Below are 26,380 nucleotides of genomic sequence, written 5' to 3' on the forward strand. Positions count from 1 at the left end.
GGTTATGTACCCTCGTTCGGTGGAGGTACAATTAATCCCTTATTAAATCTCTCTGTAGATGACCTGGCAGATGATCATCTATCTGTAGAAGACCCCTAGCATAGTCATATAAAAATACAATTATCATATTTTACTCACTCATATTCCTTCATTTGTTTATCCAAAACCTTTTGTATCGCTGCTAAATTTGCCTCCACGCGGGCAAGTTGGGCCAGTTTCTCGTTTAGGGTCTTTTGTGCGGCCTGGATAAAATATATCAGATTAATTTTTGTTTCTCACCTGAGACCACTAAGAAGATATTTTGATCTTATCATATAATGAATATTTACATTAATTTAAAGTTGGACCCCCCTTCCTCACCCCACAATTACAACAAACTTACATTATACGTAGCTTCCGCCTCGGCCAAGGCAATCTTTTTGGGTGCAACAATTTTCGCCACCACATCATACTTCGTCAAAGCAATAACCCATTTACACAAACCCTCACATGCCGTGGATGCGGTTTTAATTTTTTCCGGATCAAAAGCTTCATTGTTGAGTACGCGTTCCTGTAGCTTCTTGATAACAGCTGGTGGTATATTATCCTTATCAAAATTCAGCAAACTGTCCAAGAATTTTATATCACTAAGGACCTTCTTCGAAGGACCCCAATAATCTTCAATCATTCCAACACCACTGGGATTGGCAATGCGTTCAGGTTTAACTTCTTTCAAAATGCAAACAGCTTCCATGACAATGCGTACCCCCACGGGAGGACTTTTCATTGTCTTGACCACGGCAATATCAGCAGTGGTTAAGGTGTTCAAAGCCGCCATTGCCTCATTGAGAATTGGTAGAGCTTCTCCCAACTTTGCATCACATTCATCTTTTATGGCCTGAGCCAAGTGGGCTTGTTCTGAAGCCACCGCCTCATCACGTTTAACAATTTCTCGTTGCTCCTCGGCAGCTTTACTATCTTCTGTTACTTTGGCTACTTGTATAGCCACTGTTTCGGCGGCTGCTTTAATTTTGGGTTCCAATGCTTCCAGTTGTTCTTGCATCACACCCACTTGCTGGGCGGCAATATCCAGCTGGGATATACCGGTGAGATATCGATTTTTGTTAAGCATAACGGAGCTGAAAGAAAAAGAAACCTTTCACTCTCTTTTCTATGATTACTGTTGCATCACCTACGCCCTCTTCTTATTGAGCAGTGTCTTAAAAGTTTGTATCAATTCCAAATACGAAGTGGGCGTGACATAATTATGCCTCTTCAATCTTAAATAAAATGCCTCCGATAAGGCCTGCGTGGAGGTATGAAATTCCATGCACATATCTATGGCAGCACGCCTCTCCAAATCTGTCAGATCTTCCTGGGCCAAGAATCGTGTAGAGACAGCTAATAAAGCATCCTCAGGCCATGCCTGGAACCAATCTATGGTACAACAATTCACTATAGAAGGGAATTTGCGTATCCTTATACGTAAAGCTTCACCAATGGGTGACATTGCCAGGACAACGTGCAACTGATCTTTACAGGTCTGCAAATGAAAACAGTCAATGGTGCATTATTATGGCGGGATGCGGCGGTATTTTCCTAGGAACACATCTTACCGTTACAAAGAAATTAAACAACGCCACTGGACTACCGTCGGTTTGTACCGCCTTATCCCTTTGCTTATCAATTTGAGCCATTTTCTCCACAACTTCCATTTTTTCTTCATTGCTAAACAAATTCGGAACTTCACCGGAATTCAATAAATTGTTGATATCCTCCAAGAAGGATTCATCTTTGATCTGAAGAAATTTGAGTTAATAATTGATGGTCTTAATAGGGCTTGGAAGGGCTCAGAAGTCTAGGTGTCAGTTTTGTTCCATAAAATATGAAATCTTTTAGTTCGTCGTAATAGTTCCGGCTTAAAAGGCTTAGATACTTTATCCAGGCTTTCTAAAAGGCATAGTTAATTTATCCAGGCATTCTAAAAGGCATAGATAATTCATACAGGCCTTCTAAAAGGCACAGATACATTATCCAGGTCTTTTAAAAGCATTGACAATTTATCCAGGCATTCTAAAAGGCGTAGTTATTTTATACAGACCTCCTAAAAGGCATAGTTAATTTATCCACGCCTTCTAAAAGGCATAGATAATTTATCCAGGCATTCTAAAAGGCATAGATAATCTGGGCACACCTTTAAAAGGGCACAGGTAATTTATCCACGGCTTCTAAAAGGCACAGATAATTTATCCACGTCTTCTAAATGGCATAGGTGATATATCCACGCCTTCTTAAAGACATAAATAATTTATCGACGCTCCTAAAAGGCATAGATAATTTGTCCACGCATTCGAAAAGGCACACATGATTTATCCATGCCTTCTAAAAGGCAAAGATAATTTATCCACGCTTTCGAAAAGGCGTAAATAATTTATCCACGCCTTCTAAAAGGCATAGTTAATTTATCCACGGCTTCGAAAAGGCGTAAATAATTTATCCACGCCTTTTAAAAGGCATAGATAATTTATCCACGCCTTTTAAAAGGCATAGATAATTTATCCACGCCTTTTAAAAGGCATAGATAATTTATCCACGCCTTCGAAAAAGCGTAAATAATTTATCCACGCCTTCTAAAAGGCATTGATAATTTATCCACGGCTTCGAAAAGGAGTAAATAATTTATCCACGCCTTCTAAAAGACGTAGATAATTTATTCACGCCTTCTAAAAAGGCATAGATAATTTATTCACGCCTTCTAAAAAGGCATAGATAATTTATCTACGCCTTCTAAAAGGCATAGACAATTTATCCACGCCTTCTAAAAGGCATAGATAATTTACCCACTCCTTCTAAAAATTATAGATAATTTGTCCACGCCTTCTAAAAGGCATAGATAATTTATCCACGCTTTCTAAAAGGCATAGATAATCTGTGCACACCTTTAAAAGGGCACAGGTAATTTATCCACGCCTTCTAAAAGGCAAAGATAATTTATCCACCTCTTCTAAATGGCATGGGTGATTTATCCACGCCTTCTGAAAGACATAAATATATTATCGACGCTCCTAAAAGTCATAGATAATTTGTCCACGCCATCGAAAAGGCACACACGATTTATCCACGCCTTCTGAAAGGCATAGATAATTTATCCACGCTTTCGAAAAGGCGTAAATAATTTATCAACGCCTTCGAAAAAGCGTAAATAATTTATCCACGCCTTCTAAAAGGCATAGATAATTTATCCACGCCTTCTAAAAGGCATAGATAATTTATCCACGCCTTCTAAAAGGCATAGACAATTTATCCACGCCTTTTAAAAGGTATAGATAATTTATACACGCCTTCCAAAAGGAATAGATAATTTATCCACGCCTTCTAAAAGGCATAGATAATTCATCCACGCCTTCTAAAAGGCATAGATAATTTATCCACTTCTTATAAACATTATAGATAATTTTTCCACGCCTTCTAAAAGGCATAGATAATTTATCCACGGCTTCGAAAAGGCGTAAATAATTTATCCACGCCTTCTAAACGGCATAGATAATTTATCCACGCCTTCGAAAAAGCGTAAATAATTTATCCACGCCTTCTAAAAGGCATATATAATTTATCCACAGCTTCGAAAATTAGTAAATAATTTATCCACGCCTTCTAAAAGGCATAGATAATTTATTCACGCCTTCTAAAAAGGCATAGATAATTTATCCACGCCTTCTAAAAGGCATAGATAATTTATCCACGCCTTCTAAAAGGCATAGACAATTTATCCACTCCTTATAAAAATTATAGATAATTTTTCCACTCCTTATAAAAATTATAGATAATTTTTCCACGCCTTCTAAAAGGCATAGACAATTTATCCACGCCTTCTAAAAGGCATAGATAATTTATCCACGCCTTCGAAAAAGCGTAAATAATTTATCCACGCCTTCTAAAAGGCATAGATAATTTATCCACGGCTTCGAAAAGGAGTAAATAATTTATCCACGCCTTCTAAAAGGCATAGATAATTTATTCACTCCTTCTAAAAGGCATAGATAATTTATTCACGCCTTCTAAAGGGCATAGATAATCTATCCACGCCTTCTAAAAGGCATAGATAATTTATCCACGCCTTCTAAAAGGCATAGATAATTTATCCACGGCTTCGAAAAGGAGTAAATAATTTATCCACGCATTCTAAAAGGCATATATAATTTATCCACAGCTTCGAAAATTAGTAAATAATTTATCCACGCCTTCTAAAAGGCATAGATAATTTATTCACGCCTTCTAAAAAGGCATAGATAATTTATCCACGCCTTCTAAAAGGCATAGATAATTTATCCACGCCTTCTAAAAGGCATAGACAATTTATCCACTCCTTATAAAAATTATAGATAATTTTTCCACTCCTTATAAAAATTATAGATAATTTTTCCACGCCTTCTAAAAGGCATAGACAATTTATCCACGCCTTCTAAAAGGCATAGATAATTTATCCACGCCTTCGAAAAAGCGTAAATAATTTATCCACGCCTTCTAAAAGGCATAGATAATTTATCCACGGCTTCGAAAAGGAGTAGATAATTTATTCACGCCTTCTAAAAAGGCATAGATAATTTATTCACGCCTTCTAAAAAGGCATAGATAATTTATCTACGCCTTCTAAAAGGCATAGACAATTTATCCACGCCTTCTAAAAGGCATAGATAATTTACCCACTCCTTCTAAAAATTATAGATAATTTTTCCACGCCTTCTAAAAGGCATAGATAATTTATCCACGCTTTCTAAAAGGCATAGATAATCTGTGCACACCTTTAAAAGGGCACAGGTAATTTATCCACGCCTTCTAAAAGGCAAAGATAATTTATCCACCTCTTCTAAATGGCATAGGTGATTTATCCACGCCTTCTGAAAGACATAAATAATTTATCGACGCTCCTAAAAGTCATAGATAATTTGTCCACGCCATCGAAAAGGCACACACGATTTATCCATCGAAAAGGCACACACGATCTATGCCACGCCTGAAAGGCATAGATAATTTATCCACGCTTTCGAAAAGGCGTAAATAATTTATCAACGCCTTCGAAAAAGCGTAAATAATTTATCCACGCCTTCTAAAAGGCATAGATAATTTATCCACGCCTTCTAAAAGGCATAGATAATTTATCCACGCCGTCTAAAAGGCATAGACAATTTATCCACGCCTTTTAAAAGGTATAGATAATTTATACACGCCTTCCAAAAGGAATAGATAATTTATCCACGCCTTCTAAAAGGCATAGATAATTCATCCACGCCTTCTAAAAGGCATAGATAATTTATCCACTTCTTATACAAATTATAGATAATTTTTCCACGCCTTCTAAAAGGCATAGATAATTTATCCACGGCTTCGAAAATGCGTAAATAATTTATCCACGCCTTCTAAACGGCATAGATAATTTATCCACGCCTTCGAAAAAGCGTAAATAATTTATCCACGCCTTCTAAAAGGCATATATAATTTATCCACAGCTTCGAAAATTAGTAAATAATTTATCCACGCCTTCTAAAAGGCATAGATAATTTATTCACGCCTTCTAAAAAGGCATAGATAATTTATCCACGCCTTCTAAAAGGCATAGATAATTTATCCACGCCTTCTAAAAGGCATAGACAATTTATCCACTCCTTATAAAAATTATAGATAATTTTTCCACTCCTTATAAAAATTATAGATAATTTTTCCACGCCTTCTAAAAGGCATAGACAATTTATCCACGCCTTCTAAAAGGCATAGATAATTTATCCACGCCTTCGAAAAAGCGTAAATAATTTATCCACGCCTTCTAAAAGGCATAGATAATTTATCCACGGCTTCGAAAAGGAGTAAATAATTTATCCACGCCTTCTAAAAGGCATAGATAATTTATTCACTCCTTCTAAAAGGCATTGATAATTTATTCACGCCTTCTAAAGGGCATAGATAATTTATCCACGCCTTCTAAAAGGCATAGATAATTTATCCACGCCTTCTAAAAGGCATAGATAATTTATCCACGGCTTCGAAAAGGAGTAAATAATTTATCCACGCATTCTAAAAGGCATCGATAATTTATTCACGCCTTCTAAAAGGCATAGATAATTTATTCACGCCTTCTAAAAGGCATAGATAATTTTTCCACGCCTTCTAAAGGGCATAGATAATTTATCCACGCCTTCTAAAAGGCATAGATAATTTATCCACGCCTTCTAAAAGGCATAGACAATTTATCCACTCCTTATAAAAATTATAGATAATTTTTCCACTCCTTATAAAAATTATAGATAATTTTTCCACGCCTTCTAAAAGGCATAGATAATTTATCCACGCTTTCTAAAAGGCATAGATAATCTGTGCACACCTTTAAAAGGGCACAGGTAATTTATCCACGCCTTCTAAAAGGCAAAGATAATTTATCCACCTCTTCTAAATGGCATAGGTGATTTATCCACGCCTTCTGAAAGACATAAATAATTTATCGACGCTCCTAAAAGTCATAGATAATTTGTCCACGCCATCGAAAAGGCACACACGATTTATCCACGCCTTCTGAAAGGCATAGATAATTTATCCACGCTTTCGAACAGGCGTAAATAATTTATCAACGCCTTCGAAAAAGCGTAAATAATTTATCCACGCCTTCTAAAAGGCATAGATAATTTATCCACGCCTTCTTAAAGGCATAGATAATTTATCCACGCCTTCTAAAAGGCATAGACAATTTATCCACGCCTTTTAAAAGGTATAGATAATTTATACACGCCTTCCAAAAGGAATAGATAATTTATCCACGCCTTCTAAAAGGCATAGATAATTCATCCACGCCTTCTAAAAGGCATAGATAATTTATCCACTTCTTATAAAAATTATAGATAATTTTTCCACGCCTTCTAAAAGGCATAGATAATTTATCCACGGCTTCGAAAATGCGTAAATAATTTATCCACGCCTTCTAAACGGCATAGATAATTTATCCACGCCTTCGAAAAAGCGTAAATAATTTATCCACGCCTTCTAAAAGGCATATATAATTTATCCACAGCTTCGAAAATTAGTAAATAATTTATCCACGCCTTCTAAAAGGCATAGATAATTTATTCACGCCTTCTAAAAAGGCATAGATAATTTATCCACGCCTTCTAAAAGGCATAGACAATTTATCCACGCCTTTTAAAAGGTATAGATAATTTATACACGCCTTCCAAAAGGAATAGATAATTTATCCACGCCTTCTAAAAGGCATAGATAATTTATTCACGCCTTCTAAAAAGGCATAGATAATTTATCCACGCCTTCTAAAAGGCATATATAATTTATCCACAGCTTCGAAAATTAGTAAATAATTTATCCACGCCTTCTAAAAGGCATAGATAATTTTTCCACGCCTTCTAAAAGGCATAGATAATTTATCCACGGCTTCGAAAATGCGTAAATAATTTATCCACGCCTTCTAAACGGCATAGATAATTTATCCACGCCTTCGAAAAAGCGTAAATAATTTATCCACGCCTTCTAAAAGGCATATATAATTTATCCACAGCTTCGAAAATTAGTAAATAATTTATCCACGCCTTCTAAAAGGCATAGATAATTTTTCCACGCCTTCTAAAAGGCATAGATAATTTATCCACGGCTTCGAAAATGCGTAACTAATTTATCCACGCCTTCTAAACGGCATAGATAATTTATCCACGCCTTCGAAAAAGCGTAAATAATTTATCCACGCCTTCTAAAAGGCATATATAATTTATCCACAGCTTCGAAAATTAGTAAATAATTTATCCACGCCTTCTAAAAGGCATAGATAATTTATTCACGCCTTCTAAAAAGGCATAGATAATTTATCCACGCCTTCTAAAAGGCATAGATAATTTATCCACGCTTTCGAAAAGGCGTAAATAATTTATCAACGCCTTCGAAAAAGCGTAAATAATTTATCCACGCCTTCTAAAAGGCATAGATAATTTATCCACGCCTTCTAAAAGGCATAGATAATTTATCCACGCCTTCTAAAAAGGCATAGATAATTTATCCACGCCTTCTAAAAGGCATAGACAATTTATCCACGCCTTTTAAAAGGTATAGATAATTTATACACGCCTTCCAAAAGGAATAGATAATTTATCCACGCCTTCTAAAAGGCATAGATAATTTATTCACGCTTTCTAAAAAGCATAGATAATTTATTCACGCTTTCTGAAAGGCATAGATAATTTATCCACGCCTTGTAAGAGGCAAAGGTAATTTATCCACGCCTTGTAAAAGCCATAGATAATTTATCCGCGCCTGCTAAAAAGCATAGATAATTTATCCACGCCTTCTAAAAGGCATAGATAATTTATCCACGCCTTCTAAAAGGCATAGATAATTTATCCACGCCTTCTAAAAGGCATAGACAATTTATCCACGCCTTTTAAAAGGTATAGATAATTTATACACGCCTTCCAAAAGGAATAGATAATTTATCCACGCCTTCTAAAAGGCATAGATAATTCATCCACGCCTTCTAAAAGGCATAGATAATTTATCCACTTCTTATAAAAATTATAGATAATTTTTCCACGCCTTCTAAAAGGCATAGATAATTTATCCACGGCTTCGAAAATGCGTAAATAATTTATCCACGCCTTCTAAACGGCATAGATAATTTATCCACGCCTTCGAAAAAGCGTAAATAATTTATCCACGCCTTCTAAAAGGCATATATAATTTATCCACAGCTTCGAAAATTAGTAAATAATTTATCCACGCCTTCTAAAAGGCATAGATAATTTATTCACGCCTTCTAAAAAGGCATAGATAATTTATCCACGCCTTCTAAAAGGCATAGATAATTTATCCACGCCTTCTAAAAGGCATAGATAATTTATCCACGCCTTCTAAAAGGTATAGATAATTTATCCACGCCTTCTAAAAGGTATAGATAATTTATTCACGACTTCTAAAAGGCATAGATAATTTATCAACGCCATCTAAAAGGCATAGATAATTTATCCACGCCTCCTAAAATGCATAGATAATTTATCCACGCCTTCTAAAAGGCATAGATAATTTATCCACGCCTTCTAAAAGGCATAGATAATTTATCCACGCCTTCTAAAAGGCATAGATAATTTATCCACGCCTTCCAAAGGGCACAGATAATTTATCCACGCCTTCTAAAAGGCATAGATAATTTATCCACGCCTTCCAAAGGGCACAGATAATTTATCCACGCCTTCTAAAAGGCATAGATAATTTATCCACGCCATCTAAAAGGCATAGATAATTTATCCACGCCTTCTAAAAGGCATAGATAAATTATCCACGCCTTCTAAAAGGCATAGATAATTTATCCACGCCTTCTAGAAGGCATAGATAATTTATCCACGCCTTCTAAAAGGCATAGATAAGTTATCCACGCCTTCTAAAAGGCATAGATAATTTATCCACGCCTTTTAAAAGGCATAGATAATTTATCCACGCCTTTTAAAAGGCATAGATAATTTATCCACGCCTTTTAAAAGGCATAGATAATTTATCCACGCCTTCTAAAGGGCATAGATAATTTATCCACGCACTCAAAAAGGCATCGATAATTTATTCACGCTTTCTAAAAGGTATAGATAATTTATCCACGCATTCTAAAAAGCATAGATAATTTATCCACGTCTTCTAAAATGCATAGATAATTTGTACACACCTTTTAAAAGCACAGGTAATTAATCCATGCCTTCTAAAAGGCACAGATAATTTATACACGCCTTCTAAATGGCATAGATGATTTATCCTCGCCTTCTAAAAGGAATAGATAATTTATCCACGCCTTCTAAAAGGCATAAATAATTTATCCACGCCTTCTGAAAGGCACACATGATTTATCCACGCCTTCCGAAAGGCATAGATAATTTGTCCACGCCATCGAAAAGGCATACATGATTTATCCACGCTTTCTGAAAGGCATAGATAACTTATCCACGCCTTCGAAAAAGCACACATGATTTATCCACGCTTTCTGAAAGGCATAGATAACTTATCCACGCTATCTGAAAGGCATAGATAACTTATCCACGCTTTCTGAAAGGCATAGATAACTTATCCACGCTTTCTGAAAGGCATAGATAACTTATCCACGCCTCCGAAAAGGCGTAAGTAATTTATCCACGCCTCCGAAAAGGCGTAAATAATTTATCACGCCTCCGAAAAGGCGTAAATAATTTATCCACGCCTTCTAAAAGGCATAGATAACTAATCCGCGCCTCCGAAAAGGCGTAAATAATTTATCCACGCCTTATAAAAGGCATATTTAACTTATCCACGCCTCCGAAAAGGCGTAAATAATTTATCCACGCCTTCTAAAAGGCATAGTTAACTTATCCACGCCTCCGAAAAGGCGTAAATAATTTATCCACGCTTCCGAAAAGGCGTAAATAATATATCCTCGCCTTCTAAAAGGCATACATAATTTATCCACGCATTATAAAAGGCATGGATAATTTATCCACTCTTTTTTTAAGCATAGATAATTTATCCGCTCTTTTTTAAGGCATAGATAATTTATCCACTCTTTTTTAAGGCATAGATAATTTATCCACGCTTGCTAAAATGCATAGGTAATTTATCCACGCCTACTAAAAGGCATAGATAATTTATCCACGCCTGCTAACAGGCATAGATAATTTATCAACGCCTAGTTAGGCGTGATAATTTATCCACGCCTTCTACAAGGCATAGATAATTTATCAACGCCTTCTAAAAGGCATAGATAGTTTTTTCACGCCTCCTAAAAGCCATAGATAGCTTATCCACGCCTTCATAAAGGCATAGATAATTTATTGACGCCTTCTAAAAGCCATAGATAGTTTATCCACGCCTTCATAAAGGCATAGATAATTTATTGACGCCTTCTAAAAGGCATAGATAGTTTATCCACGCCTTCTAAAAGGCACAGATAATTTATCCACTTCTTCCAAAAGGCATAGATAATTTATCCACGCCTTCTAAATGGCATAGATAGTTTATCCACGCCTTCTAAAAGGCATAGATAATTTATTCACGCCTTCTAAAAGGTATAGATAATTTATCCACGCTTTCTAAAAGGCACAGATAATTTATCCACGTCTTCCAAAAGGCACAGATAATTTAACCACGCCTTCTAAAAGGCATAGATAATTTATTCACGCCTTCTAAAAGGCATATATTATTTATCCACGCCTTATAAAAGGTATAGATAATTTATCCACGCCTTCTAAAAGGCATAGATAATATATATTTACGCCTTCTGAAAGGCACCGATAATTTATCCATGCCTTATAAAAAGCATAGATAATTTATCCACGCCTTCTTAAAGGCATAGATAATTTATTCACGCCTTCTAAAAGGTATAGATAATTTATCCACGTCTTCTTATAGGCATGGATAATTTATCCACGCCTTCTAAATGTCAAACATAAATTATCTAAGACTTCTGAGTGGAATATATAAATTATCGACGTCCTTAAATATACATTATCTATTCCTTCTGAATAACATAGATGCATGATCTATGTGCTTAAATGGCAAAGATACTTTATCTATGTACTGTGTGGTTTATCTATTAAAACGTTTCTAAAGATAAACTAGACACCATGACTTGCAGCCGATAAAATATAACCCGACAAATAACCTATTCCCCACTCCCCAACAACATGAAAATATTTCCCATGCCATTGCACTTTACCTGAACATCGGTAAACAAGAAAACCCCATGCATTTCCGACGAACTGATCTTACGCAGTATACCCTTGATATCCTCGTGCCATTCATTCGGTCCATATGATCGAGATATTTCAACTTGAAACAATTCATAGTCACATATATGCGAAGCCAAACGAGTTAAGCTCTGACGTCCGGAGCCACCGACACCGATAAGTAGAGCATGACTACGTGGCTGCTTTATAATGCGACAAATTCTCGATAAATGTTCCACGGCAAAGCGGAACAATACCAAATTCATGGGTTTCTTGGACATGTTGTTATACTCGACCAAATAGGATTCGACAACGTTGCGCAACTCCTCGAGATCTTGTACCTCAACGTAATTTTTCGTATCCGCCTTGGGATTGGTGAAGTCACAGAAAATCAAGTTGCGAAAATCTGCTTCGGACAATTTTTCTCCTTTTTGGACAAAACGTTCGAACAGTTCTTCAGGTTCAATGGCAAAGCTTGAACGCATTTGATCACATAAGGCATTGAAAAGCCAACTGCGATCGGTATCCTCCACCAGACGATCACCGTAGACACGAAATACTTCATGGACCCATAGGCGGCGCATGGAGTTTAGGTCCTCTGTGGCCTCGGGGACAGAGAGTAAAACTCCTTGGATGACACGGGAGAAGTCACGTAAATTAAAGAGGTAATGCGATTTGGCCGGTGTGGGTAGGAGATTCATTTTAGCTTTATTGTAAATTGTCAAGGTGGCATTGACAATCTCTTCTATGCAGGGATCAAATTCTTTGGAGAAACCTCTGTAGGAGAACACATAAGTTGTTATTGAAGAGAAAAGATATCGGAAGTATGCCTTACCTCGTATCCAAATGCCACAGGATTATCTTGCTGAAAATAGTCTTCAAAATGTCATCATTGAACTCATCAATGGCCACCACATTGAAGTGCCTTTGAAAACGTGGTGTAATGGTATTTCCCGTCGATTGGGGACCCATGGCACAAATCATTTGTATATCAATTAGCTTCAAAGGGACTATAGCCTTCCGATCATACCACATCCAATGGTCCATCATCATACGCAACAATTCAATTGCAGGTTGGGCGCCATAATTCTCCTTCAACGGCATCGAGACATCATCAACAAAGATGATAAATCGTTTATTCAATGGAGGACCATAGACACCCTTACGTCGCTTATCCAATTTGGACATAATAATATCCTGGGTCTGATTAGCCGATGTCTGGGCCGAGAAGTTAATAAGCAATGGCTTGTATACAGCCAAATCCATTTTCTTCAACATATAATCGATAATGTAGCAACTCTTTCCCGTGCCTGTGGGACCCACAAAAAGCACAGGTTTTCCATGTCTAACCAGCAAATCCAAAACAGCTGTTGTCCTTACATTTTCATTGGTCACAATAATGATTTGATTGACAGGTATGTCACGACTTATGGGCGGAGCAGCTGCCACATCATCCTGCCAAGGTTTCCATTTACCCTTGCCTTCCTTTATGAAACGATAATCGAATACCGAGCCCTGTTTGGGTATGGGAAAAATAAAGGGCTTTGGCAATGCTGGAACATGTAACTCCTCCGGTATGCCAAAGGACTCATATAAATTCTCTGGGAAATTCTTTTCCATTAGGCCACGAAACACCAAATTAAATTTCTCCCGACTATTCGCATCCAAGGAGGCACCAAGGGACCAAATGCAGGAAAACAAAAACACTCCCTCAATTTGGGCTCTCATATCCAAATCGGAGAGATTTTGTACATATTTTTCATCTTTAAAATCATCCAAAAAGCAATCGAACAAATTCATCAACGCCACCATTAGATTGGCGTCCGAGGTGGGGGCAATTTCAAAGAGTGAAGCCTTCCTCACAATATACAATAAAATTGGACAGAATCGCTTAATAAGCGATGTCACCAATTGCTTGGCCACAGCATGGAAACTGGCAGGCAAACGATTCTTCCATGAAGTCACCAAAGGTTCCCAACCCAACGACGAGGGTTCCATATAAATCATACCACAGCGAGACACAGTGGCCGGTGATGCTACTTCCAAATCCATAGGTTCAAATATCAAATTTGTCGTGGGTGATAGTTGTATTATTTCTCCTGACATTAGACACAGCTTTTTATTGTCATCCAGCACCGTGTTCATATTTTCTATCCATATGGCATCAACAGGGCCATCAAATATCAACCATTTTCTATCGGGTGTCTCCGATACAGCAAATTGACGATAGCTTACAGCCAACACACCATCACTCCATTCATGGGACACAGCATCGAATTGTCCATATAACTGGCCCATAGTAATGGCCTTGGGATTGATGATGGTATAAATTGCCCGATTCTCTCCGGCATTCTGTAAGAAAGGAAGATAGAAATGGACAATAGTTAACCACGTCATAAAAATGCATAGATATATTAAACACGTCACATAAGTAGCATAGATAAATAATCCACGTCATTAAACAGCATAGATAAATTATCAACGTCATTAAATAGCATAGATACATTATCCACGTCCTTAAATATCATAGATAAATTATCCACGTCATAAAAATGTATAGATAAATTAAACACGCCACATAAGTAGCATAGATAATTTATCCACATCATGTAAATAGCATAGATGAGTTATCCACGTCATCTAAATAGCATAGATAAATTATCCACGTCATTAAATACCATAGATAAACTATTCACGTCATCTAAGAACATAGATAAATTATTCACGCATCTAAATAGCATACATAAATTATCCACGCCATCTAAATAGCATAGATAAATTATCCACGTCATAGATAAATTAAACGTCATATAAATAGCATAGGTACATTATCCACGTCATATAAATAGCATAGGTACATTATCCACGTCATATAAATAGCATAGATAAATTATCCACGTCATAAAATAGCATAGATAAATTATCCACGTCATAAAATTTTATAGATAAATTATCCACGTCATAAAATTGTATAGATAAATCATCCACGTCATCTAAATAGCATAGATAAATTATCAACGTCATCTAAATAGCATAGATAAATTATCCACGACATCAAAATAGGATAAATAAATTATCCACATCATCTAAATAGCATAGATACATTATCCACGTCATATAAATAGCATAGATACATTATCCACGTCATCTAAGTAGCATAGATAATTTATCCACATCATCTAAATAGCATAGATAAATTATTCACATCATCTAAATAGCATAGATACATTATCCACGACATATAAATATCATAGATACATTATCCACGTCATCTAAGTAGCATAGATACATTATCCACGTCATCTAAGTAGCATAGATAATTTATCCACATCATGTAAATAACATAGATAAATTATCCACGTCATCTAAATAACATAGATAAATTATCAACGTCATCTAAATAGAATAGATAAATTATCCTCGTCATCTAAATAGCTTAGATAAATTATGAACATCATCTAAATAGCATAGATACATTATACACGTCATGTAAGTAGCATAGATACATTATCCACGTCATATAAATAGCATAGATACATTATCCACGTCATCTAAGTAGCATAGATACATTATCCACGTCATCTAAGTAGCATAGATAATTTATCCACATCATGTAAATAGCATAGATAAATTATCCACGTCATCTAAATAGCATAGATAAATTATCAACGTCATCTAAATAGCATAGATAAATTATCAACGTCATCTAAATAGCATAGATAAATTATCCACGACATCACAATAGGATAAATAAATTATCCACATCATCTAAATAGCATAGATACATTATCCACGTCATATAAATAGCATAGATACATTATCCACGTCATCTAAATAGCATAGATAATTTATCCACATCATCTAAATAGCATAGATAAATTATTCACATCATCTAAATAGCATAGATACATTATCCACGTCATATAAATAGCATAGATACATTATCCACGTCATCTAAGTAGCATAGATAATTTATCCACATCATGTAAATAGCATAGATAAATTATCCACGTCATCTAAATAGCATAGATAAATTATCAACGTCATCTAAATAGAATAGATAAATTATCCTCGTCATCTAAATAGCTTAGATAAATTATGAACATCATCTAAATAGCATAGATACATTATACACGTCATCTAAGTAGCATAGATAATTTATCCACATCATGTAAATAGCATAGATGAGTTATCCACGTCATCTAAATAGCATAGATAAATTATCCACATCATCTAAATAGCATAGATAAATTATCCACGTCATAAAATTGCGTAGATAAATTATCCACGTTATCCAAATAGCATAGATAAATTATCCACGTCATCTAAATAGCATAGATAAATTATCCACATCAAAATAGGATAAATAAATTATCCACGTCATCTAAATAGCATAGATAAATTATCCACGACATCAAAATAGGACAAATAAATTATCCACGTCATAAAATTGCGTATATAAATTATACACGTCATAAAATTGTGTAGATAAATTGTATAGATAAATCATCTAAATAGCATAGATAAATTATCAACGTCATCTAAATAGCATAGATAAATTATCCACGTCATCAAAATAGGATAAATAAATTATCCACGTCATCTACATAGCATAGATACATTATCCACGTCATCTAAATAGCATAGATACATTATCCACGTCATCTAAGTAGCATAGATAATTTATCCACATCATCTAAATAGCATAGATAAATTATTCACATCATCTAAATAGCATAGATACATTATCCACGTCATATAAATAGCATAGATACATTATCCACGTCATCTAAATAGCATAGATACATTATCCACGTCATCTAAATAGCATAGATACATTATCCACGTCATCTAAGTAGCATAGATAATTTATCCACATCATGTAAATAGCATAGATAAATTATCCACGTCATCTAAATGGCATAGATAAATTATCAACGTCATCTAAATAGAATAGATAAATTATCCACGTCACCTAAATAGCATAGATAAATTATGCACATCATCTAAATAGCATAAATGAGTTATCCACGTCATCTAAATAGCATAGATATATCATCCACGTCATCTAAGTAGCATAGATAATTTATCCACATCATGTAAATAGCATAGATAAATTATCCACGTCATCTAAATAGAATAAATAAATTATCCACGTCATCTAAAAAGTATAGATAAATTATTCACGTCATCTAAATAACATAGATAAATTATTTACATCATCTAAATAGCATAGAAAAATTATCCACGTCATCTAATAACATAAACAGATTATTCATGTCATCTAAATAACACAGACAAATTATCCATGTCATCCAAACAGCATAGATAAATTATCTACGTCATCTAAATAGCATGGATAAACTATCCACATCATATAAGTGGCATAGATATATTAACCACGTCATCTAAATATCATAAATAATTTATCCACGTAATCTGAATGATATAGATAATTTATTAAAGTCATATAAATAACACAGATAAATTATCTGCGACGTCTGCATATCCTACATAATTTGTCAATAAAAAAACGTAGGTCATTTATAAAATTCCAATCTCTCATCCTCACCCTTTTCTCCATATTCTCCAGAGTTTCTGCCAAAATCCGATAACAAGTCGTTTTACCACCAAATGGCAAGCCGACCAACATCAAACCATGGCGTACCACAATCATCTCATATAGCTGTTGGACCTTTTCCAAAAAGAAGTCGGTACATTGTTTATTATTACGCTCGCATGCCTCACGGCAACATTCATTAAAGACAACATAATCCGCTTCTGGCAGAACAGTACCCGGAAACAAATCCGAAGTAATGCCTTGAAAGAGGGGGACATCTTGATTCAAGAATTTCGGCAAATTAACATCCTTTATAGAACGTAAGACCAAAATATCTTCATTTTCATCACGGTAACGTAATTTCAAGGCTCCAGCAGCCTTCAGGACCGATTTTACAGCACGCATACCATAATCATAGTGGCATTGGGTACTCAGCTGTTCCGAACACAAACGATAGGTGGCCACAATTTTTACTGACAAGGGTTTCGCGGACAAGAAGCCATAGGAATATAATTCAATTTCGGAAATCAAGGCATAATCGGGAACCATCATGGCCACGGAGCGGAAGAGGGCCTAAAAATAACGATTTTAATTTTGTTGAAATATTTATTTTATTTTTCTAGGTACCTTCAAATTGTCTGGCAACTCCGATCTTCCCGCATAACCAGGATTCATGGTAATAAACACCGCACATGTTGGATCCAATGTCAGGGTAGTGCCCTCAAACACCAGTGTTGGACTGCCCGAATTTATGCCACGTTGTATGGTCAAGATTTGTTGGGCCACCACGGAAAGCACCTCCAAATCGATACGATTGAATTCATCAAAACATGACCAGGCACCACATGATGCCAAACCCTTAAAGAATTTACCCAATGCAATATAATCCAAACCATCGGAACAATTAAAGACCACACATTGTTTGGCCACAGCCTTCGCCAAATCTTTGGTTGTTTCTGTTTTACCCGTACCAGCTGGCCCTTCGGGTGCACCACCCAAATGTAAATGCAAGGCACTAAACAGGGTACGATAGCAACGATCCGTTAGAGGGGTGACAACCAAACGTGTTGTGTTACCCAAATATTCATAACCATATTTGAGGGAACAATTTATCATGCGCGTATCCAGATTGTTGTCTTCCCAATAGTAACGGAGCTGTAAGATAAGTGGGATTAGTTAGATAGATTAAAATATTCAGAAAGTGGACTCACCTGACACAACCACTGAAAATCATTAAGCTCGGATACTTTCTTTTCCACAATCTCCGCCAATACATCGCGAGCATGAACATCCAAAACCACCAAGGCCCCCAAGGTTATGCGGTTCTGTGCACTCAAATCGCCTCTCACCAAGTCGACAATGCGATTGATCTGAAACGAGAAATATGAAATTGTTCAAGAATACGTATCACCATCCGAAATCAAAATCAAATTGTCATCTGGATACTTTATTTAATTTATATAGGCACCATAGATGATATATCCACGTCATCTAGATGCAATAGATATTTTATCCACGTCATCTATATGCCGAAGATACGTTATAAACGTCATCTAGGTGCAATAGTTACTTTATCCATATCATCTAACTACCACAGATACTTCATCCAAGTCATCTAGATGCCATAGATACATTATTCACGTCACCTAGATGCCATAGATATTTTACTTACGTCATCTAAATGCAATATATACTTTATCCAATTCATTCAGATACCGTAGATACATTATCCACGTTATCTAGATGCCATATATATTTTATCAACCTCATCTAAATGCCATAGATACTTTATCCACATCATGTAACTACCTCAGATACTTCATCCAAGTCATCTAGATGCCATAGATACATTATACACGATATCTAGATGCCATATATAAATTATCAACGTCATCAAGACGCTAAAGTTACATTATCCACGTCATGTGAATACCAAGATACATTATCCGTTTCATGTAGATGTCATAGATACATTATACACGTAATCTAGATGCCATAGATACTTTATCCATGTCATCTAGATGTCATAGATATTTTATCCACTTCATCTAGATGACATATATACTTTGTCCACGTCATCTTGATATCATAGATACATCATTTCCATCATCTATATACCACAGATACTTTATCCAGGTCATCTAGATACCATATACATATACTTTATTCACGCCATCCTGATACCATAGATACTTTTTCCACGTAATCTGGATATCAAAGGTACTTTATACGCAACATCTAGATACAATAGATACTTTGTCCACGTCATCTATATACCATAGATACTTTATACACGTCATCTAGACACCATAGGTACTTTATCCACGTCATCCAGATACCACAGATACTTTGCTTACGTCATCTAGATAACATAGATACTTTATCCACGTCATCTACATATCTCAGATACCTTATCCGCTCCATCTTAATTCCTCAGATTCCTCTAAATACCTCAGATACTTTATCCTTGTCTTCTTCTTACCTCAGATAATTTATCCGCTCCACCTTAATTCCTTTATCCACGTCCTCTAAAAACCTCAGATCCTTTATACACGACATCTAAATACATCAGATAATTTATCTACGTCATCTAGATACCATAGCTACTTAATTCATGTCATCTATCTGTGTCATCTAGATACCACAGATATTTTATCCACGTCTTCTAGAAACCATAGATACTTTATCCACGTCATGTAAATACCTCAGGTACATTATACACGTCATCTAAATACCTCGGGCACTGTATCCACGTCATCTAAATACCTCAGATACTTTATCCGAGTCATCTACATACCACATATACATTATCCAAGTCATCTAAATACCTCAGATACTTTATACACGCCATCTAAATACCTCAGATACTTTATCACGTCCTCTAAATACCTAAGATATTTTATTCACGCCCTCTAAATACCTCAGATACTTTATCCACGTCATCTAGATAACATAGCTACTTAATTCATGTCATCTATCCGTGTCATCTAGATACCACAGATACTTTATCCACGTCTTCTAGAAACCATAGATACTTTATCCACGTCTTCTAGAAACCATAGATACTTTATCCACGTCTTCTAGAAACCATAGATACTTTATCCACGTCTTCTAGAAACCATAGATACTTTATCCACGTCATGTAAATACCTCAGATACTTTATACATGTCATCTAAATACCTCGGACACTTTATCCACGTCATCTAAATACCTCAGATACTTTATCCACGTCATCTAAATACCTCAGATACTTTATACACGTCATCTAAATACCTCAGATACTTTATCCTCGTCATCTTCGTACCTCAGATACTTTATGAGCTCCACCTTAATTCCTCAGATGTTTTATTTACGTCCTCTAAATACCTCAGTACTTTATCCACGCCCTCTAAATACCTCAGATACTTAATCCACGTCCTCTAAATACCTCAGATATTTTATCCACGCCCTCTAAATACCTCAGATACTTAATCCACGTCCTCTAAATACCTCAGATATTTTATCCACGCCCTCTAAATACCTCAGATACTTTATCCACGTCATCTACATACCATAGCTACTTAATTAATGTCGTCTATCCGTGTCATATAAATACCTCAGATACTTTATCCACGTCATCTTCGTACCTCAGATACTTTATCCGCACCACCTTAATTCCTCAGATGATTTATCTACGTCCTCTAAATACCTCAGATACTTTATCCACGCCCTCTAAATAACTCAGCTACTTAATCCACGCCCTCTAAATGCTTCAGATACTTTATCCAAGTCATCTAGATACCATAGCTACTTAATTCATGTCATCTATCCGTGTCATCCAGATACCACAGATACTTTATCCACGTCTTCTAGAAACCATAGATACTTTATCCACGTCTTCTAGAAACCATAGATACTTTATCCACGTCTTCTAGAAACCATAGATACTTTATCCACGTCATGTAAATACCTCAGACACTTTATACACGTCATCTAAATACCTCAGATACTTAATCCACGTCCTCTAAATACCTCAGATATTTTATCCACGCCCTCTAAATACCTCAGATACTTTATCCACGTCCTCTAAATACCTCAGATACTTTATTCACGCCCTCTAAATACCTCAGATACTTTATCCGCGACCTCTAAATACCTCAGATACTTTATTCACGCCCTCTAAATACCTCAGATACTTTATCCACGCCCTCTAAATACCTCAGATACTTTATTCACGCCTTCTAAATACCTCAGATACTTTATACACGTCATCTAAATACCTCAGATACTTTATCCACGTCATCTAAATACCTCAGATACTTTATACACGTCATCTAAATACCTCAGATATTTTATCCTCGTCATCTTCGTACCTCAGATACTTTATCCGCTCCACCTTAATTCCTCAGATGCTTTATTTACGTCCTCTAAATACCTCAGTACTTTATCCACGCCCTCTAAATACCTCAGATACTTAATCCACGTCCTCTAAATACCTCAGATATTTTATCCACGCCCTCTAAATACCTCAGATACTTTATCCATGTCCTCTAAATACCTCAGATACTTTATTCACGCCCTCTGAATACCTCAGATACTTTATCCACGTCATCTACATACCATAGCTACTTAATTCATGTCATCTATCCGTGTCATCTAGATACCACAGATACTTTATCCACGTCTTCTAGAAACCATAGATACTTTATCCACGTCATGTAAATACCTCAGATACTATATACACGTCATCTAAATTCCTCGGACACTTTATCCACGTCATCTAAATACCTTAGACACTTTATACACGTCATCTAAATACCTCAGATACTTTATCCGCTCCACCTTAATTCCTCAGTTGCTTTATCTACGTCCTCTAAATACCTCAGTACTTTATCCACGCCCTCTAAATACCTCAGATATTTAATCCACGTCCTCTAAATACATCATATACTTTATCCACGCCATCTTAATTCCTTAGATGCTTTATGTACGTCCTCTAAATACCTCAGATACTTTATCCACGCCATCTAATTACCTCAGATACTTAATCCACGTCCTCTAAATATCTCATACTTCATCCACGCCCTCTAAATACCTCAGATACTTTATCCACGTCATCTAGATACCATAGCTAATTAATTCATGTCATCTATTCGTGTCATCTAGATACCACAGAAACTTTATCCACGTCTTCTAGAAACCATAGATACTTTACCCACGTCATGTAAATACCTCAGACACTGTACACGTCATCTAAATGCCTCAGATACTTTACCCACGGCATCTAAATACCTCAGATACTTTATCCACGCCCTCGAATTACCACAGCTACTTTATTGACGTCTTCTAAAAACCTCAGATACTTTATACACGTCCACTTAAAACCTCAAATACTTTATACACGTCATCTAAATACCTCAGATACTTTATCTACTTCATCCTAATACCTCAGATGTTTTCTCTACGTCCTCTATACACATCAGATACTTTATCCATGCCCTCTAAATACCTCTGATAATTTATCCATGTCCTCTAAATATCTAAGACACTTCATCTACGCCCTCTAAATACCTCAAATACTTTATCCACGTCATCTAGATACCATAGCTAATTAATTCATGTCATCTATCCGTGTCATATAGATTCCACATATACTTTATCCACGTCTTCTTGAAACCATAGATGCTTTATCCACGTCACGTAAATACCTCAGATACTTTATCCACGTCCTTTAAACACCTCAGACAGATACTTTACCCCTCGAAATACTACAGCTACTTTATCTACGTCCTCTAAAAATCTCAGATACTTTATCCACGTCATCTAAATACCACAGATACTTTATCCACGTCTTCTAGAAACCATAGATACTTTATCCACGTCATGTAAATACCTCAGATACTTTATACCCGTCATCGAAATGCCTCAGATACTTAATCCAAGCATCTAAATTCGTCAGATACTTTATGCACGCCATCTAAATACCTCATGTACTTTATCTACGTCCTCTAAATATCTCAGATACTTCATCCACGCCCTCTAAATACCTCAGATACTTTATCCACGTCATTTAGATAGCATATAATTCATGTCATCTATCCGTGTCATCTAGATACTCTGATACTTTATCCACGTCTTATAAAAACCAAAAACACTTTACCCACGTCATGTAAATACCTCAGACACTTCATACACTTCATCTAAATGCCTCAGATACTTTATCCACGTCCTTTAAATACCTCAGATACTTTATCCACGCCCTCGAAATACCACAGCTGATTTATCCACGTCCTCTAAAAACCTCAGATACTTTATCCACGTCATCTAAATACTACAGATACTTTCTCCGCGTCTTCTAGAAACCATAGATACTTTATCCACGTCATGTACATACCTCAGATACTATATACACGTCATCTAAATGCCTCAGATACTTTATCCACGTCATCTAAATAGCTCAGATACTTAATTCGCTCCACCATTATTCCTCAGATGCTTTATCGACTTCCTCTTAATACCTCATGTATTTTATCTACGCCCTCTAAATACCTCAGATACTTTATCCACGTCATCTAAATACACCATATACTTTATCCGCTCCATCTTAATTTCTCAGATGCTTTACCCACGCCCTTTAAATACTTCAGATACTTTATCTACACCCTCTAAATACCTCAAATACTTTATCCACGTCATCTAAATACCTCAGATATTTAATCCGCTTCGTCTTAATTCCTCAAATACTTCATCAGCGTCCTCTAAATAGCTTAAGTATTTTATAAGGATAACACAAATAGAAGCTTTATCCACGTCATCTAAATACCGTGTCTTTAGTCTATGTAGATTAGTTTTTAGCCATCATCCTCTTACTTACCTGCACCACATTTGTTTCCAAATATTTTTCCAAATTTCCGCAGGGATCCTCGGACAAAAAGCACTCGGTAATATTCAATGTCCAATAGGTCAGCGATATAGATTGGACACATTGACCGGGCCATATCAGCACCCATTCATGGCGCACACTATTCGGATAACTATAAAAAGCTTCACTCATTTTCTTGTGTATACTTTTCTTCATATCTAATTCCAGCTCCAAAAGCCATTTCTCCACCTGCCCTCTAGCCTTAGCTGTCGATATTACATCAACCAATTCCACTTCTTCACGTTCCGATGAACGCATAATGGTCACTTCCAATTCTTCGGTAAATTTCAGCGTAGCAATACCCTCGAAACATTTCTTAAGATGTGGTTGAACTCGCGTTGGATCTTTAGTTTCCGAAAGGATTTCCAGCAGCTCATCATTTGATAAGAAAAAGAAACGTGGAAAATATAAACGTTTCTTTTCCAAATATTGATTGAGACCTTTTTGGATGATTTCCAGAAGATTGAAAGCTTTCTTTAGCTTTTCTGACATTTTGTCAATTTCCACCACAGCCATGACACGACAATCGGTATTGACTTGTTTCATCAACTCTTTCCAGATCTAAAGGTGTGAAGAATGTAATAGAGGTTGGAGGGGGTTTGAATTAATTCTTTTTCTTACCTTATCGACGGCACTAAAGCGTCTACCTTCTTCAGGCATTTGTTGTTGAATATCAGGACTGGAGAAGATTGGTTCCAAATACATCCATGTGGCCTGTACCCTCAACCAATCGTCCAAGATGTCTTGAAGGAGTATTAACTTGGCTTCCCATTTCCTAGAGAGGAGAATAAAAACGAACTATGAGGAAACAACAAAATCGTTCCTAATTTCAACTTCGCGGCTCGGAAACTCCTTGACACGTATGGTATAGCGAGCTTTTTGTATGTTATTTCGGATCTTTTGAGGCTTCTACTTACAATATATCCTTTTCGAATGGTTTAATATACGGTGAACTTTTCATTGTCTGGGTTTTGATAATTTGATCATCGAGAAGGACTTGAATATCATCTATGGCCGATAACTTATAGGTACCCGTATCTCTGAAAGAAGAAGAACAACAAAGACATTAAAATTTCTTCAAATAAAGTAGTCCAAACCCCCTCCTTGCCTATATGGTGATACGGAAAATGATATATCTTCCCATTCGGCCACCATCTTTGCCATGGCTCGTTCCAAATTATTTTCCTTGGTAGCGCTTTCCGATATGGTTTCAAATTTAGCTACATAATCTTCCAGACCATATTCAATGATGCGTGACAATGTCAATTCCGGGGAGACCTTTATGGGGAAACCAATAATTTCCGAAACCAATTCCCAATGTCTTGTCTTCATGCCAGGATTACCCAGGGTAGATATTATGGGCATATGTTCGCGGAAGGCCTCAATTTGTTCTTTGATCTGTAAAAGAGAGTGTGATACAGGAAGGGAAAGGAATCCGTGAGAAATGGGAGAAACATTTAGAGGTGGAAAATATAGCCGGCCCCGTTACAATTGGCGTGGTTGCTACAGTTGCCTGTCTTTGCAGCAGAAGCTGACTGGTAATTAGGACTTATCTTTAAGTACCTAGAAGTATACATGGAGGAATGGACCGATGTAATCCATATTGGAACTGTGTATAAGTTTAGTAATCACTCTTTAGCATTTGGACCATTACTGGGCCAGGAAAACATTATATCTCTGACGACCCTATGTGCCATCTACTCTAAATAGATGACCCTATGGGCCATCTACTCTACAGTGGACGACCCTATGGGCCATCTACTCTACAGTAGACGACCCTATGAGCCATCTACTATATGGTAGACTGTCGTATGGCCCATCTACTATATGGTAGACTACCCTATGGCCCATCTACTCTACAGTAGACGACCCTATAGGCCATCTACTCTACAGTAGACGAGCCTATGGGCCATCTACTCTACAGTAGACGACCCTATGGGCCATCTACTCTACAGTAGACGACCCTATAGGCCATCTACTCTACAGTAGACGAGCCTATGGGCCATCTACTCTACAGTAGACGACCCTATAGGCCATCTACTCTACAGTAGACGACCCTATGGGAAATCGAATCTGCAGTAGACGACCCTATGGGCCATCCAATCTACAGTAGACGACCCTATGGGACATCCAATCTACAGTAGACGACCCTATGGGCCATGCAATTTACAGTATACGACCCTATGGGCCTTCTACTCTACAGTAGACGACCCAAT

The 26,380-nt window shown here is 36.4% G+C and overlaps 1 protein-coding gene across 1 annotated transcript in view; it reads right to left on the reverse strand.

Moving 5' to 3' along the window:
* The window catches only part of Dhc36C (Dynein heavy chain at 36C), a 179,390-nt gene that overhangs the window by 131,924 nt on the left and 21,086 nt on the right, over positions 1–26,380 (reverse strand). The window contains exons 8-20 of the mRNA XM_073971035.1: positions 25,273–25,562; positions 25,082–25,204; positions 24,786–24,939; positions 24,117–24,725; positions 18,474–18,632; positions 17,890–18,417; positions 17,275–17,835; positions 12,538–14,054; positions 11,693–12,479; positions 1,596–1,778; positions 1,176–1,522; positions 383–1,118; positions 139–242 (exon numbers count right to left, since the gene is read on the reverse strand). Of these exons, the coding sequence (XP_073827136.1) occupies positions 139–242; positions 383–1,118; positions 1,176–1,522; positions 1,596–1,778; positions 11,693–12,479; positions 12,538–14,054; positions 17,275–17,835; positions 17,890–18,417; positions 18,474–18,632; positions 24,117–24,725; positions 24,786–24,939; positions 25,082–25,204; positions 25,273–25,562 (6,098 nt within the window). The remainder of the gene's footprint in view (positions 1–138; positions 243–382; positions 1,119–1,175; positions 1,523–1,595; positions 1,779–11,692; positions 12,480–12,537; positions 14,055–17,274; positions 17,836–17,889; positions 18,418–18,473; positions 18,633–24,116; positions 24,726–24,785; positions 24,940–25,081; positions 25,205–25,272; positions 25,563–26,380) is intronic.

This window comes from Musca autumnalis, unplaced genomic scaffold (genome assembly GCF_047663935.1).
Source record: "Musca autumnalis isolate F117 unplaced genomic scaffold, ASM4766393v1 scaffold_2, whole genome shotgun sequence".
In the NCBI taxonomy this organism is placed as follows: Eukaryota; Metazoa; Arthropoda; class Insecta; order Diptera; family Muscidae; genus Musca; species Musca autumnalis.